This window comes from Cervus canadensis, chromosome 5 (genome assembly GCF_019320065.1).
Source record: "Cervus canadensis isolate Bull #8, Minnesota chromosome 5, ASM1932006v1, whole genome shotgun sequence".
In the NCBI taxonomy this organism is placed as follows: Eukaryota; Metazoa; Chordata; class Mammalia; order Artiodactyla; family Cervidae; genus Cervus; species Cervus canadensis.
Genome location: NC_057390.1, coordinates 94304463 through 94320602, shown reverse-complemented (window position 1 = coordinate 94320602; position 16140 = coordinate 94304463). Strand labels below are relative to the sequence as shown.

General features: G+C 52.4%; 1 protein-coding gene across 2 annotated transcripts in view; it reads left to right on the top strand.

Moving 5' to 3' along the window:
* Nucleotides 1-1169: 1169 nt before the first annotated feature.
* The window catches only part of ZER1 (zyg-11 related cell cycle regulator), a 30388-nt gene continuing 15417 nt past the window's right edge, over nucleotides 1170-16140 (top strand). The window contains exons 1-5 of one of the 2 annotated variants that reach the window (XM_043469762.1): nucleotides 1170-1548; nucleotides 12944-13195; nucleotides 14487-14637; nucleotides 15076-15512; nucleotides 15774-15950. In XM_043469762.1, coding sequence (XP_043325697.1) covers nucleotides 13038-13195; nucleotides 14487-14637; nucleotides 15076-15512; nucleotides 15774-15950 — 923 coding nt within the window. In that variant the 5' untranslated portion in view covers nucleotides 1170-1548; nucleotides 12944-13037. The remainder of the gene's footprint in view (nucleotides 1549-12943; nucleotides 13196-14486; nucleotides 14638-15075; nucleotides 15513-15773; nucleotides 15951-16140) is intronic. The other variant, XM_043469761.1, reaches the window with a different exon arrangement.

Genomic DNA, 16140 nt, shown 5'->3' with positions numbered 1-16140 from the left:
AAAGGATTCAAAATTGTACAAACATACTTACAATGGTCAAAGACTAAAAGATGCTGCACAGAAGGAAAACATCCACAAAACTAGTTATCAGAATTGCGGGGGGCAACGTGCCAGAAAGGATTCCTCAAGAAAGTAGCATCTAAGCTGAGACAAGAAGGACAAGAGGTGTGTGCTGGATATAGATTGGAGCAAGAAAAGTGTTTAGTAGGGAATAAATGGCTCAGACGGTCAAGAATCCACCTGCAATGCAGAAGACCTGGGCTGGATCCCTGGGTTGGGAAAATCCCCTGGAGAAGAGAATGGCAATCCACTCCAGTATTCTTTTTTTTTTTTTTTTCACTCCAGTACTTTTGCCTGGAGAATCCCATGAACAGAGGAGCCTGGAGGGCTACAGTCCATGAGAACCCAAAGAGTCGGACACGACTGAGCGACTAACACACACACACAGACACACACACGGGTGAGAAGATTATTAAAAGAACACACACACACACGAGTGAGAAGAGCATTAAAAGAAGCAAAAGTGCTTTAAGCTGTCTGGATTGGAGAAAGGATGGGGGGGGGTGGGATGGCAAGAAAGGGGAAAGAGTGGAGAGAGAAACGGGGGTGCCGATCATCCTTGTCTATGTTAAGGGTTATAAGGCAAGGAAATGCCCTGATCAGATTTATTCGTTTTGGAAACATTCACTATGGAACTGTGGAGAGCATGAGGGGAAGGAGCAGGGGGTTCCATCAGGAGGCTGTTGCAGAAATCCAGAGGAGAGACGATGGTGGACAGAGACTGGCCCTACTGGAGAAGGAGAGGCTCTAGTTTGAGAGATCCTTAGAGGATTTGACGACTTGGACAAAGAGCTGAGGAAAACGGCAGGAGCCAAAGCCGACTCCCCATTGCCCAGGGTGATCTCCGAGGCGCCTAAAGGGCTTAATTAACTAACTGGAGAAGTAGCACCGCGTTCGGGAAGAAGACGGTGAGTGCTTTTGGACGCGTGGGAGTGAGCTACCTGCGGAGAAGCCAGGGAGAGACGTCCAATAGGGCGCTGGACGGAGGGGCAGGCGCTAGAGGCGCCTCGTCGGTGCTGACGAGGAAGGTGGAGTCAGTCCGCCCTTAACTATTCCCGGCCTCCGGGGAACCTCAGGTCAGAGCGCCGCCGGAAGCCCGTGTCACCGAGTCGGTCCCCGCCCCCCGCCATCAGCGCCCCAGCCCCGCGAGCGCCCGTGAGGAGCTCCCGGAGGACGGACTGAAGCGGGGACCAACCACCGCTCCCCTCCTCTACTACCCACATACCCGGCCAGTGTCCGGGAGAGCAGGCGACACGGGGCCCCGGAACCTTCGGCAGCGGCCGCCCGCGTTCGCCGTGGGAACCGGTCCGGGGAACCCGTTCGCTGTTGCTAAGGGGCGGTCCCGGAAGTGACGCGCCTGGGGTTTGTTGACAGCGGAGGCGGCGGCGGCTGCAGGCTCCGAGCCGTAGGAGCCGGATCGGGGGTGGGGCCGGGCCCCGGAGTCAGCGCCCGGCGGCCCTCCGCCCCGCCCGCAGCCCTAAGGGCAAGGTAACGGCCACGGGGTCCCCCCCTCCCCGCGCCACGGCGCGACCCCCATCCCGCTCGGGGATCCGGTCCCTGGGATTCCCAAGCTCCGCCCCGCCGACCCCCGGTCTTCCCCCAGACCCCGGCCCTAGCGTGGCTAGATCCCCTGCCTCCGCAGGAGCTCTGGCTCGGGATTCTCCCCGGGCCGCATCCTCTGCGCCTCTTCGCCGAGGAAAGCACACCCCGTTCGTTCCCGGGGCCAAGGGATGGATCTGCGTCCTACCTATTTCTCCTCCTGCCTCTGGTGCCTCACCAGCGCCGCTGCAATCATTTGCATCTGGGCCGGAGGTGTGGGAGAACTCCCTGGTCCACCCCTGCTGCCAGGTCTGAGAAACGTGCCTTTAAAAAATTGAGCACCCTTCCTCCAGAAAGAAAATGACGCTCTGTCCACGGCCCCTACAAAATGGGGGATAGATGCAGGGCTGGAAGAACCAGCCTCTGCCCCTCCTACCTGTTGGATGAGCTGAGTTCCCCCAAAGCAGTGCTTGAAAACTCAGGGATGACACGATTGGGGTGGTGGGAATCCAACAGGGTGGGAAAGGGATGGTGTAGTATTGTAACCCTAAGGGCCAAGGGAGCCCGATAGGTGAGTTGAAAGTGAAACTGACTGCTCGCTACAGCTCTGTGGGTGGAACTTGACTTGGCTGCGTTGGGGCCCAAGGTGTCCAAGATTGCCAGTCTTTGTGCCAGTAAGCACGGCGTTTGATTTTTAAATCAGAGAGGGAATGTCTGATGCCCCCATGGAAAAATTCCCCCCATATGGTCTTTCTCAGAAACAGTGCTTCTCTTCAGGATTCAAGCTGGTTAGAATGAGTATTGAGGACAGCTTTGAAAAGGGTCATAGGAGGCTGTACTTGAGAGCAGGAGGTGGTTGCCAGTTAGCAAAGAAGTCTCTGTTTCAGTTAACTCGTTCATTCAGCAAATCAGAAAGTTATGTAAGGTGGAGAAAAATATATGTAGGGTGGAGAAAAATAGAGCAGGAAGGGCCATGGAAAGGGTCGGATACTGGGTTTGCCCTTTATATAGAGGGTGATCCAGAGAAGGGCTCTAATAAGGTGATGTCTGAGCAGAGATCTAAGTGGGGGGAGGGAGCAAGTGCAAAGGTCCTGAGGTGGAAAATCTGATGGTTTTATGAAATAGCAGGAGGACAGTAGGGCTGGAGCAGAGTGAAGGAGGGGAAGAGTGATTGACAAGGAAGTCAGAGAAGAGTATGGAGGAGACATTGGTAGGGAGGGTGTTGGGCTGTTCATGTGATGTAGGGTCATAAGGTGTCTAATAGGACACCTTTCAAAACTGCACTAATTTGAAGTGTCTGGTGGTCAGAGAAAATACAGATTTGTTCTAGGTGACAAATGGCCGTTGTGCTCTGCCTGGCGTTGTCAGTACTCTTTCTCCATCTTGACAATGACCACTGATGGAATAAATTTTGAAAAGGATGGAAATAGAGCACTGTAGTTAAATCTGGTCATGGCACTTGCTTGCTGGTTATGAGAACTGAATGAAGGACCTTTTCCCACCCCTCTGTCCTCATCTACAGCCTCATAGGATTGTTGGGCTAAATGAGAGGTCACGTACTAAAGTGCTTGGTGCACTATTTGGTGCATATTAAGTCCTCAGTAAGTCTTGCAGGTATGCTGATGGCAATGACGATGGTGAGGAAATGTTTGCATGTGTCTGTCTCAAAGCCTTTCTTTTTAGCACCAGCTGATGATGTCACTAGCTCTTGGCTACCTCTCTGAACTCATAGAATTCTGGAGAACAGTGAGGGAGACAAAGTGGAAACTTGTCACCCCTCAGGGGGAACAGTGGTTGCGTATCACTGTCATAGTAGCTGGATCCTAGCTTTTCTGACACCAGTGGGAGGTTATAGGGGCTCTTTTTTTTTTTTTTTTTTTAAGGGCCCAGCAAATCCCCATTTTGCCATGTAATGTAGGCCAAATGATGGTGTTGAAATAGAAATGACATGGAGACGGGTCGCGGGGAGCAGTGCATGTTGGCATGTGGTTGGGGTGTGTGTGGCTGATGGAGACTGTTGATCCTAGATGCGCCCAGCAGAGGCTGAGATGTTGCAGCCTGCCTGGTAAGGCAAGGAACAGTGTGGTTGCTCTGTCTCCTCAACCCCCAAGCCCGGAGTATGTCAACAGGCTTGGGTTCATAAGCTGAGCAGGGCAGCTGGGCCAGAGGATTTGAAAATGAAAAGTCATAGCACGCTGACACTGAGAGCCGGGGTGCTGGAGCCAGTTGCTGTGGGTAGAACTTGGACCAGTCGTCATCTAGGGAGCTGGCGTCAAGGCCAGCTCTGCGGCTGGTTCACTGTGTGAACTTGGACACGTCCTATCCCCTGCCTGGGCCTACATTTTCTTGTGTCTACCCTAGCTCTAAGCTGTTGGGAGGATGAAATGAGACACAGGTTTTAAAAGAATTCAGCGCACTGCAATGGGCTTCCCTTGTGGCTCGGCTGGTAAAGAATCCGCCTGCAATGTGGGAGACCTCGGTTCAATCCCTGGGTTGGGAAGATCCCCTAGAGAAGGGAAAGGCTACTCACTCCAGTATTCTGGCCTAAATTCCATGGGCTGTATAGTTCATGGGGTCGCAAAGTATCAGACACGACTGAGCGACTTTCACTTACTGCACTCTAATGCCCTCTACACAGGTAAGAACAGCTCTTCTTGTGATTAGCATTACCATGATTCTGCAGGCTTCACTTTGGGGCAAAGGACTTCAGTACCTCAGCTGTTCTTGACTCTTGAAATGCAAGTTCAGAGACCCCTGTTGGAGCATTTACTTTGAGACCAATATCCTGTGACTGGTTCAATCACTGATGCTAATTTTTCCAGCTTCAGAAATGGGCATAAGGATCTCTCCAAGCATTATTCTTGGGAAATCCCTCCATAATTATTGGTTACCACCTTCTTGCCATTATTTCATCACGTCTCTTCAGCAAACCCATGTAGTAGGTGCTGTTGGCAACTCATGGACAGATAAGGACCCTGATGAATATTGAGTCTGGCAAACATTGCCTGGGGACCTCATGGAGCTGAGGCTCCTTCACCTGCAACCAACCAGTCACATGGTTACTGTGTCATGGAGACCTCATGAGTTACGCTGTGTCCCTTCTTCAGGAAGCTTCTAGTCCTATGGTCAAAAAATAATGTATGCCCATAGGATAGTTACCAGGGATGCCTGATCATCTATGCTCAATGCCCAAGGACACTCCAGGTTGTAAGGAGGTGAAGGCTCATGCTACAGAAGGGAGAGCTGAGGCCTGAAGAAACGGTTCCTGTCCACAGCATAATGATGGAGAGAGCCAGGCTCCTCCTGGGGCACTTGGGCACATCATCACACATCCTTGAACCATAGTTTCTTCATCTGGAAAACAAAATCATGTGTCTTTGTAGGTTATTTGTGGCTTCAATGAACACATGCATGGGAAGCACAAAATTCTGAGTCTCAGTAATGAATACATGTATACATACTGATCTGTACATGTGGACCTGTGTACCTATACACAGTCTGTGGCCAGTTCACCACTGAGTCTCAGCTGCCTCGTCTGCAAGTGGTCGATTATAACTCCCGCCTCGTGTGGTTGTTGGGAGAATTAAATGAGTTAGCACGTGCAGAGTACTTATCAGGGTCCTCGGAATACAGTGCTCAGTATGACTGTGATCATCGTTCAGTTGCAAGCGTGAAATGTACGTGTCCCCAAGGCCACTCTGCCTCTTTGTACGCCAGTGAGGGGCGATGCGCCTTCCATTTCCACATCTTCCTAATGTCACCCACCCTGCAGAGTAGTCTCTGCAGGTCAGAGACCCGCTGGGATGCCCTCAGAGCCTCGCCTGCACCCCTGCCCCCAGCACCTGCCCTGACCCCCTCCACAGCAGCCTCCCACCCCCTCTATCTGGCCTGTGATCCTCTCCCTCCTGGAAAGCTTCCAGCCTCTGTAAATAGGATATTTGTTTGGGTTTTCCCTGTAGCTCCTGGGTTAATATTTCATAGGGTGGGCACCACTCAGAGCTTCTGGCTCCCCCAGCCTCTGTCGGCTGGGTGTCAGGACCCTGGCAGGGTCCCATGCGCCCTGCTCTGGATCCCAGATTCCCTTCCCTTTCCATTGCATGGACAGGAGACTGGATGGCTTGGTGAGAAGCATGGGTTTGGTTTAGGTTTGGATTGAGTCCCACTCTTGTTAGTTGTGTGACTTTAGACAAGCCTCAGTGTCTTCATGGGAATGCAGAGTAACAATCTCTACCTCAGGGTGTTTTAATGTGGCAGCTCCGGCAGAAGCAAACCTCTATTCTGTTATGTGCCAGGCACAGGCCAGGCCCCGAGGATCCAGGAGGGTGGAAGCGGAGAGGATTCCTCTCCTCCTGGATCCTCGGGGCCCAGCCCAGGCTGGGGGAGGGGTCGTTAGACAAATTATTATACAAGCAATGAATTAGCCACAGGATCCTTGAGAATGTCGTTTGTTGGTTAAGTTAGAAACTTTATGAAATAAAGCCGTAAGGAGCTTAGACGAAGCAACCGATTTGGAGGCGGCTGTTAGCGTTCGCTCCCCACTGCCCCCCACCCCCAGGATGTCATAGCTCCTGTCAGATGCAGGCAAGAGATGGCATGGAGGAAGATGCAGGATTCTTCTTGCTGTGTGCTTGTTCTGTTATAATCAGAGTTCTTTCCATCTCCAGTTGCCAGAATCCCAAATGGCCAGTGCCCACCATGAGAATGCAGAGCCTGAGGGGCTAGTCATGGGGTGGGTAGTGATGCCCACCTCTGGCCGGAAGGGGTACAGTTAGGGGGGCCCCCAGGCGTCTCAGCCTCTGTGCCGAGATGGATGGCCCAATCTTCCTCCGGCTCATCCCCGGCCCCGGCAGCAGGGCTGGCACTGCCCAAAGCTGGTTGCCAGATCTGTGCCATCTGGCCGGTTATCTTCTGAAGGCAGTTGGTTCATCTTGGCGGCTGACAAACTGGTGTTTCTTCCAGCTGAGGAGCAGGGTTAGGGCCGAGCGGCTACCTGGGTGACTGGGCTTGTTCTATGGAGAGAGTGAAGCCCCTGCAGCTCTCTCGTCCCAAGTGGGGAGGGTTCTTCTGTGCCCCCTGGGTGCTGGCACTGTCCCAGGCACAGTGGGTGGGGAGCATCCGAGAGCATGCCTTGCCCCCCAGGTCCCCTGCTTGCGCTGAAACCCTACAGCATACGTGCTGTGCCCACATGGGGCATGCGGCCTTTGTTCGGCCCGGAGTCGTGGAATCGAGCCTGTGGTGCCAGGGCCCCACACCCTCTGCCCTTTCAGTCTGGGAGCATCTTATCCTTCTTCCTGGAACGCCTTTCCCTTCTCTCCCTGCCACCAGAGTGAACTATGACTCATCTTTTGGGTTGCTGCTGAAATGTCACTTCCAAGGACATCTGCCCTAACTCCCTAGCCCAGGGCAGGTCCCCGGGGGCTCGGGCACCCAGACCCCCAGCTACCACCCTTTCCTTCAGAGCACGGGGCCCAGTGGCGTGGGTTTGTGTGCTGCTTAGGTGGGGGTGTCTGTCCCCCTCCAGAACCAGCGTGCTCCACAAGGACTAAGACCTGCCTGCTTTGGCTCACCCTCAGGCCCACAGTGCTCCATAGACAGTAACCCCGGGCCAAGTACAGGGGTGGGACCAGAGGAGACAGCCCGCTTCCTGCCCTCATGCAGCTGGCTGGCTGGCAGGGAGGCTGGACCATTAAACCGGCATCAGTTCAAAATATTAATTGTTGTGGTAGGGCCCGTGGGGGCAGCCAGCTTGAGAACCCTGGGCAGGTCAGGGAAGGCTTCCCAGAGGAAGCAACACTAAGGCCTGAGGGCATGGAGACTTCAGCTGGGTAAAGAGTTCAAAGGTTGGGAGATGCTTCCTGGAGGAGGGGCAGGAATGTGTTTTGGGGGTTGGGAATGGGGTTGAGGGGAAAAAGTGGATGCCGAAGGTCTGAAGGTAACCCTGTGCCTCTGGCCCATTGCCAGTACAACGGAGGCCACTATGGCTGGAGTAGTGAGTCTGAGACGGCGAGCAGGCTGCAGAGCTGGTTCCACTTCTGGGGGCCTTGAGTGACTGCTCAAAGAGATGAACTCGGCAGTTTCCAGCAGGACGCCTGGCCCTGCCAGCGGTGTGCACGCTGAGCTCAGCTTCCCGGGCAAGAGGTTGATGCCTTCTTGAAGATCTGAGAGTGAGCGCAATCAAGGGAGGGCCGTGCCCAGGGCCCAGGCCACCTGTTTACTGTGCTTTTCCTCGAGGGTGTCACGGCCCCAGTGGATCAGCTGGCACAGTGAGCCTGGTGGCAGGGAGCCAGGGCCCTGGAGCTGGGGGGAACAGATCCTGCACTAGGGACCAGGGCAGGTGAGGCAGGAGAAAGGGATGACAACGGTGATGGTGATGTGAAAGCTATTAGTGAGCAGTTACAATGTGCTGGGTACCATGCTAAGCCCTTTCTATATTGTTCCGTGTTATCTGCACACGGTGTTCTCTGTTTTAGAGAAGAAACTGAGGCACAGAGAAGTGAAGACACTTGCCCAAGTTCACCAGCTCTCAGGCAGCGGGGCTGAGACTGGAAGCTGGGTTGGCCTGGCCCCAGAGCTCTTAGAGCACGGTCACCAGTGGCGCCAGAACCTAGAACTGGCCGTTCCAAGGGGCACAGTGTTCTGTGGCCGCCCACTCAGTTTCCCGAGCAGCCTAGAAGCCTCAAATGTGGATGCAGAGGCTCCAAGATGCCAGGGGTGATGCTGGGGCCTCGACCCCTGCAGAACCCTCCAAGAGATGAGGTTCCCATCCCGGTTTGGACAGAGCAGCCCCTCTCTCTGAGCCGGAGTTTCCTCACCTGTAAGGTGGGGTCATGACCACCCGTTGTTGTGCACTGAGGCGTGTCACGCCTGAGATGAGGCATTTTTCCCAACAATCTTGTGAAGTGGGGATTGTTGTCCCCATTTTCCAGATGAGGAAACTGAGGACCAGAGAGGTTAAATAATTTACAAGTGAACTGTGGAACTGAATTGAAACATGGCTCTAAAAAAAAAAGAAAAAGAAACATGGCTCTGTCTAACCACAGAGCCTTCACTTGAAAAAAAGCAAAATCTATTGAAGGATGCTATAGACTAGGACAGGCGCCCAGAGCCTGAGCAGACAGTTTGAATTTCTACAAGTGTGCATACCTGTCCCAGCCCACCCAGAGACCCCTGCCACTTTCTGATTACTGCCTCCTGCAAAGGTAATCACCACCCTGACTTCTAACACCGTAGATTCATTTTGCCTATTCCCCCGCTCCTACTTCTTTTTGGTCTTTGTTTATTTGGCTGTTTCGAGTCTTAGTTGCGACACACAGAATCTTCCATCTTCCTTGCAGCAGGTAGGATTTTTAGTTGCGTCATATGGGATCTAGTTCCTTGGCCAGGGATTAAACCAGGGCCCCCTGCATTGGGATCTCAGAGTCCTAGCCATTGGACCACCAGGGAAGTCCCTTTCTCCCCATTTCTGATGTAGACTGTCACAGGAAAATGGTTTGGGACTAATTCCTGACTGTCCTTGGGTCTGTAAATGGTTGATTGTTTCCTGTCTTAGTCACTCCACTTGGAGTTGAAGTTTCATTCTCTCTTTTCCCTGGTGGCTCAGAGGTTAAAGCATCTGCCTGCAATGCGGGAGACCCGGGTTTGATCCTTGGGTCAGGAAGATCCCCTGGAAAAGGAAATGGCAACCCACTCCAGTATTCTTGCCTGGAAAATCCCATGGTGGAAGGAGCCTGGTAGGCTACAGTCCACGGGGTTGCAAAGAGCTGGACACAACTGAGCTACTTCACTTTCACTAGCCACTTATGGTAGCTGACGATGCATAGTCAGTTGGAATATCACTTACCTGGACCCCCAATCCCTTTTAAATGTGGACCTCTTTGGTGTCCAGGCCATTTTCTTTTTTGTTGAATTGCAATATACATTTTTAGAAGTGCACATGTCGTAATAGACAGCTCTCTGAATATTGATAAAGTGCACACACCTGTATGCCCAGCACTCAGATAAGGGACTGGAAGCTTCTCAGCACCCAGCCAAACCCCCAAAATAACCACAGTCCTGACTTCTGCTACCACAGATTAGATTTTCCTTCTTTTAAAAAAAAAAATTATGTTTTTTTCCTTTTGGCCATGTCACGTGGCATGCAGGACTTTAGTTCCCCATCCAGGGATGGAACCTGTGCCCCCTGCAGTGGAAGTGTGGAGTCCTAACCAGTGGACCACCAGGGAATTAATTCTCAGATTATCTTGTTTTTTAACATAAGGAAGTAAAACACACGTGGATTCACTCCGTGTATGAGTATACACTCTTCTGCGTCCGGCTCCTTTCCCTCAGCATTGTGAGGCTCATCCAGGCTGTTGAGAGGTGGTGCGTTCTCATTGCTGGGTAATGTTGCATCGGTGAGTCGACCGTAGTCTTTATTCTCATGTCTGGACATTCAACTTCTGTCCTGTTAGCGATGGTGCTGCCATAGACATTCTGTCTGTGTCTTTCCATGAACATTCACCTGCCTTGCTGGTGGGTGTATACCTGGCGGTGGGGCTGCTGACCGCTGACCGTGTGTGTGTGTTCAGCTTTAATAGCATCTCACAGTATCCTGGTTACACTCCCAGTTCACGCCAGTTCCCACTCCCACCAGCAGTGTGGGTGGCCTCCTCTTGTTCCATAGCTTCTTTTTTTTTTTTTCTTTTTTTTTCATAGCTTCACTCTTAACACAGGCTCGGTGTTGCCTGTTTTGTTGTTTCCAATGGAGCTGTTCTGATGGCTGCAAAACGGTATCTCATTGTGGTTTTCCTTTTCCTTATGTTTATTGTTTGTTTCCTTATCCTTTATGAAAGGCCTGTTCAAGGCCTTTACCTGTTTTTTGGTTTTTTTTTTTTTTGCCTGTTTTTTAATTGGATTCTGTGTCCTGATCTGTAGAAATTTTTATATATTCTGAATACAAGTCTTTTGTTGGATATATTATTGGAAACATCTTCTAGTTTGTGACTTGTCTTTTCTCTGTCTTAGTGGTACCTTTGGATGAAAAGAGTTTTAATTTTGAGGCAGTCCAATTTGTCAGTTTCTCTTTATAGATTTTTTTTTTTTTGGTGACCTATTTAAGAAATGATTGCCTACTCTAAAATCATAAAGATATACTCCTATGTTTTTTTCTAGAAATCTATTTGTTTTTCCTTTCACATGGTCTGTGGTCCATCTCAAATTAACTTTCGTGTATGTATGAATGACACTTCTTCACTTCAGTGCATATCAGTTTATTGTTTTTATCTTATGAGTCCTTTTAAGAAAACTTTACCTACCTCAAGATCATGAAGATTCTCAGAGACTTCGCTTTTATTTTTTTTTATTAAACTTTTTACTTTGTTTTGGACTATAGCAAGTTAACAACATTGTGATAATTTCAGGTGGACAGCAGAGGGACTCAGCCATACATATGCACGTGTCCATTGTCTCCCAAACTCCCCTCCCATCCAAGCTGCCACATGACATTGAGCAGAGTTCCCTGTGCCATGCAGTAGGCCCTTGTTGATTATCCATCTTAAATATAACAGTGTGTACATGTCCATCCCAAACTCCCTAACAATACCTCATTTTTATTTTATTCATTTTTTTGCCACACTACACAGCCTGTGGGATCTTAGTTCCCTGACCAGGGATTGAACCCTGGGCCCTTAGCAGTGAAGGCATGGAGTACTAACCACTGGACCTCCAGGAAAGTCCCCACTTTTTTTTTTCTTTAATTGAGGTATAGTTAATGTTACAGGTGTATAACATACTCATTCACAATTTTTAAAGGTTACACTCCTTTAGAGTTACTGTGAAATATTGGCTATATTCCCTACGTTGGAACAACATGTCTTTATACACTATTTATTTTACACCTGATAGTTTGTACCTCTTACACGCCTAACCCCACCTCGTCCCTCCCCTTCCGTCTCCCCACTGGTAACCACGAGTTTGTTCTCTATGTCTGTGAGTCTGTTTCTCTTTTGTTATATTCACTAGTTCGTTCTATTTTTTAAATTCCACATGTAAGTGATGTCATATGGCATTTGTGTTTCTCTGTCTGATGAGACCTTGCTTTTTTAATAACAGTTTTATTGAGCTGTGTGATTCCCATGCCATCCAGTTCATCTGTTTAAAGTAAATCATTCAGCGGGTTTTGGGTCTATTCACAGAGTTGTGCAACCTTCACCAGGGTCAATTTTAGAACATTTTTCTTCACCCCAAAAAGAAATCCACAGCCCTTAGCAGTCACTCCCCATTTCCCTGCACCAGCCCCCAGCCTCCCAGCCTCAGGCAACCGCTGCTAATCTCTCCTGTCTCTGTGGGTTTGCCAGTTTGGCCAAACATTTCATGCAAATGAAATTATACAATAGGTGGCCTTTTGTGATTGGTTTCTTTCACTTAGCGTAACATTTTCAAGGTGCAGTGTTGTAGCGTGCGTCAGCACCACGTCCCATTACCGCTGAGTAAGATTCCATGGCATGGTTATACCATGTTTTTGTCTATCCATTCGTCAGTTGACGGGCATTTGAGTTGTTGTTTCCATTTGTGACGCTTTGGGATCATACCACGCTGAACATTAATGTACAGCTTCTCTGTGGTCATGTATCTTCATTTCCCCCGGGAGGAGCCCTCATTGCAAATCGTATCCGGTGAGATGCGGTGATGCCCTGTCTGTTAAACCCTGGCACACACCACGTGTCCCCACCATGACGGCTCTAGACAGGGTAGGTGACACAGCGGCAGACACCCCAGTGTAGCAGTTGGCAAAGGCCCCTGCCAGCCCCACCCAAGCGCTGGGTCCCCAACACAGACATCTGCCCGCAGACTTTGAGAAGTCACGGAGACGCTCCGACAAGGCCCCCTGCTCTTTCTTTGCACAGGTCAAATCACGTGTAGATGGTAGCACATCAGAGCGGGCCGTGGGGGGGGCGCAGGGGAGGGAGGAGTCAGGAGTCCTGGGCCCTGACCCTGCTAAGCTGCTGAATTTGGTTTTTTGTTTTTAATTTTTGCTTATTTATTTGGCTGCATTGGGTCTTCATGGCGGCACACAGGCCTTTCTCTTGTTTCGACCTCAAGAGCACAGGCTCAGTAGTGTGGCAGATGGGCTCAGTTGCTCCACAGCTTGTGGGATCTTAGTTGCCTGACCAGGGATCAAACCCGTGTCCCCTGCATTGGAGGACAAATTCTCAGTCACTGAACCACCAGGGAGGTCCCTAAACTGCTCGATTTGTATGTGCCATCCAGGCACCTCAGCTTGACTACTCAGAGAGCAGACGGACCTAGGGCAGCTGGGGTCCCAGCCGTTGCCCGTGTCTCGCTTAGCTGCTCTCTCCTTCCCCAGGCCGCAGCTCTGCTGATGATCCTGTGAGTGTCAGGGCATCACAGTTGCCCCTGGGGGCCCCTGTCCCAGTGTGGCCCACCTGCCGGCCCCCAGCATGGCGTCTGACACCCCCGAGTCCCTGATGGCCCTCTGCACCGACTTCTGCCTGCGCAACCTGGACGGCACCCTGGGCTACCTGCTGGACAAGGAGACCCTGCGGCTGCATCCGGACATCTTCCTGCCCAGCGAGATCTGTGACCGGCTCGTCAACGAGTGAGCAGGCGCGGGGCTGGGGCGGGGCCCGAGCCTCGGCATGGGTGTGTACGGAGAGGTGGGGAGCCCTGCGTGTGCCCCCTTGGGGGTGTGCACACACGTGGCTATCCATGGGTGCAGGAGAGCAGCGGCCTGTCTGTGTCCATCAGGTTCTAATTGTACATGTTGGCATGTGTGTGGCAGTGTGCACACGTGAAGGAATGTGTGTGCCCACACATGGGTTTCTGGTGCACAGGGCAGGTTTGAGTGTGAAATTGCCAGTTTGTGTTAAGAGAATGTAGAAATTTCTTATGTAAATGAAGGAGTTACGTGCTGTCCTGTGTGTGTGTGTGTGTGCACGTGTGTCCATGCATGTGTGTACATGTGCCTGTGCACACATGTCTCTGTGTGAACCTGAACACTTATTACATGTTTACGCACCAGGGCCTGACTGCTTGACCCCTCAACAGGGATGAGATCATTCGGAAACTCTCTCTGTGGCTTCTCCAAGGGACTCCCCACTAGTAGAGACTCCTAAAAGAGTAATATCTGTGCCTGACTGCTCGGGGTTCAACCCAGGTTCCCCAGAGGGAAATGGTTAGCCCAGAAAGTTGCCTGTAAAAGTGGGAATCTGTGTGTGACCCAAGAGCCCAGCTTGTAAAAATGTTCCGAGTATCTGATGTGGATTGGGCACTAGATTAGACACTGCAGACCAAAATTGTGTCCATTTTACAGATGAAGGCGCTGAGGTCTGGTGAAGTTCACTTACTTGTGTGAAGTTGCCCAGGTAGTGAACATCCAATCCAGAATTTAGATTCTAGAGTGTTTGACTCCACAGCTTTTCCCAACCAGGCCAGGATTCTTGCCTCCACTGGTATCTCAGCAGAACTATTACTGAGTGCTTGCCCAGTACCCAGCTCAGAGCTCCAGACGCCTCGGCTCAGTCTTGCTGTTGGATGGGGTCCTGGGAGGGGCTGATCAAGGAGCCAGAAGCTGGCTTAAAAAGAAGACGGGGAGTGTGGACGTGTGTGTTTGTTACAGAAGTGTCTACATTTTAGTGGGGGAAGAGCTTGGGATTTGCCAGTGATAAGAGGCCCTTCATCACCAGTTAGTTTACTTTTGGACTCCTGGGTCCTGGGTCCACCCTTAAACTCACCGGTCAGGTGCTCAGGATCCAACCAGGTACTATGAGGAGGAGGAGACGGAGGTTGCTGCTGGGATGATCAGGGAAGTCTTGGCAGGGGAGGCTTGTGCTGGGCCTTGAAGGGAGGGCGAGGGGCCCTGCCCTGAACCAGGCTTCCTTCCCTCCCAGGTACGTGGAGCTGGTCAATGCCGCCTGCAACTTTGAGCCGCACGAGAGCTTCTTCAGCCTCTTCTCTGACCCCCGCAGCACCCGCCTCACCCGCATCCATCTCCGCGAGGACCTGGTGCAAGACCAGGACCTGGAGGCCATTCGCAAGCAGGTGAGACCCAGTCATTCAGGCCCCGGGCACGGCCACGGGAGGCCGCCCCAAGACAGTTAGGCAGGGAGTCGGAGCAGCAATCCCAAGGCCCCGCCAGTGCCCTTCCTGTTGTGCAGCGCATGCGTGTGTACTCACTAAGTCATGTTCGACTCTTTGTGACCCTATGGACTGTAGCCCGCCAGACTTCTCTGTCCATGGGATTCTCCCAGGCAGGAATACTGGAGCAGGTAGCCATGCCCTCCTCCAGGGGATCTTCCCAATTCAGGGATCAAACCCTCATCTCCTGCAGCTCCTGCTCTGCAGGCAGATTGCCACTAAGCCGCCAGGGAAGCCCCCTATTGTGCAGACCCCTCCCCAATCCCACCTGTGGCCCAGGGCCAGGCCCAGGGCCAGGGTAGGGGTGGGCGGAGATGATGACGGGGCTGTGCCCGCCGCCAGGACCTGGTGGAGCTGTACCTGACCAACTGCGAGAAGCTGTCCGCCAAGAGCCTGCAGACTCTAAGGAGCTTCAGCCACACCCTGGTGTCCCTGAGCCTCTTCGGCTGTGCGAACATCTTCTACGAGGAGGAGAACCCCGGGGGCTGCGAAGACGAGTGCCTTGTCAACCCCACCTGCCAGGTGCTGGTCAAGGACTTCACCTTCGAGGGCTTCACCCGCCTGCGCTTCCTCAACCTGGGCCGCATGATCGATGGGGTCCCCGTGGAGTCCCTGCTGCGGCCCCTCAACTCGCTGGCTGCCTTGGACCTCTCGGGCATCCAGACGAGCGATGCAGCCTTCCTCACCCAGTGGAAAGACAGTCTGGTGTCCCTCGTGCTCTACAACATGGACCTGTCGGATGACCACATCCGCGTCATCGTCCAGCTGCACAAGCTGCGGTGAGCTCTGAGCTTGCGGGGTTGGGGTGGGGAGGCGGGGGTCGGCAGTCCCAGAAGTTCCCTGACCTGCCGGCCAGGTAGCACGTGGGGCTGGAAGAGACAGTCCCATGCTTTACACCCCCTGTTCTGGCTGGATTGGGGCTGTTCAGGGCACCTGGGTCAGCTGTAGCAGGGGCCTTGGACTGAAGCAGCAGGAGTCGACGAGGCAGCCCCAGTCTGTGTCCAGCTCCTGACCCATGACCCCCTTGCCCCAACCTCCAGACACCTGGACATCTCCCGAGACCGCCTCTCCAGCTACTACAAGTTCAAGCTGACTCGCAAGGTGCTGAGCCTCTTCGTGCAGAAGCTGGGGAACCTGATGTCCTTGGACATCTCCGGCCACATGATCCTGGAGAACTGCAGCATCTCCAAGATGGATGAGGAAGCAGGACAGACCAGGTGGGGCCCCACCTGCCCTGTTTGCGAGCGGGTGTCATCCAACAAGCGTTGACCAGGCGCCCCTGTGCCAACCGCTACGCTAACGAGGAAGAAACAAATCGGGCCCTCTCGTGTGGGTATGAGCTAGTGGGACAGGCAGGTCATCACTGGGGCTGCGGTAGGGGCAACACGGGGCTCGGGAGTGGCCCCG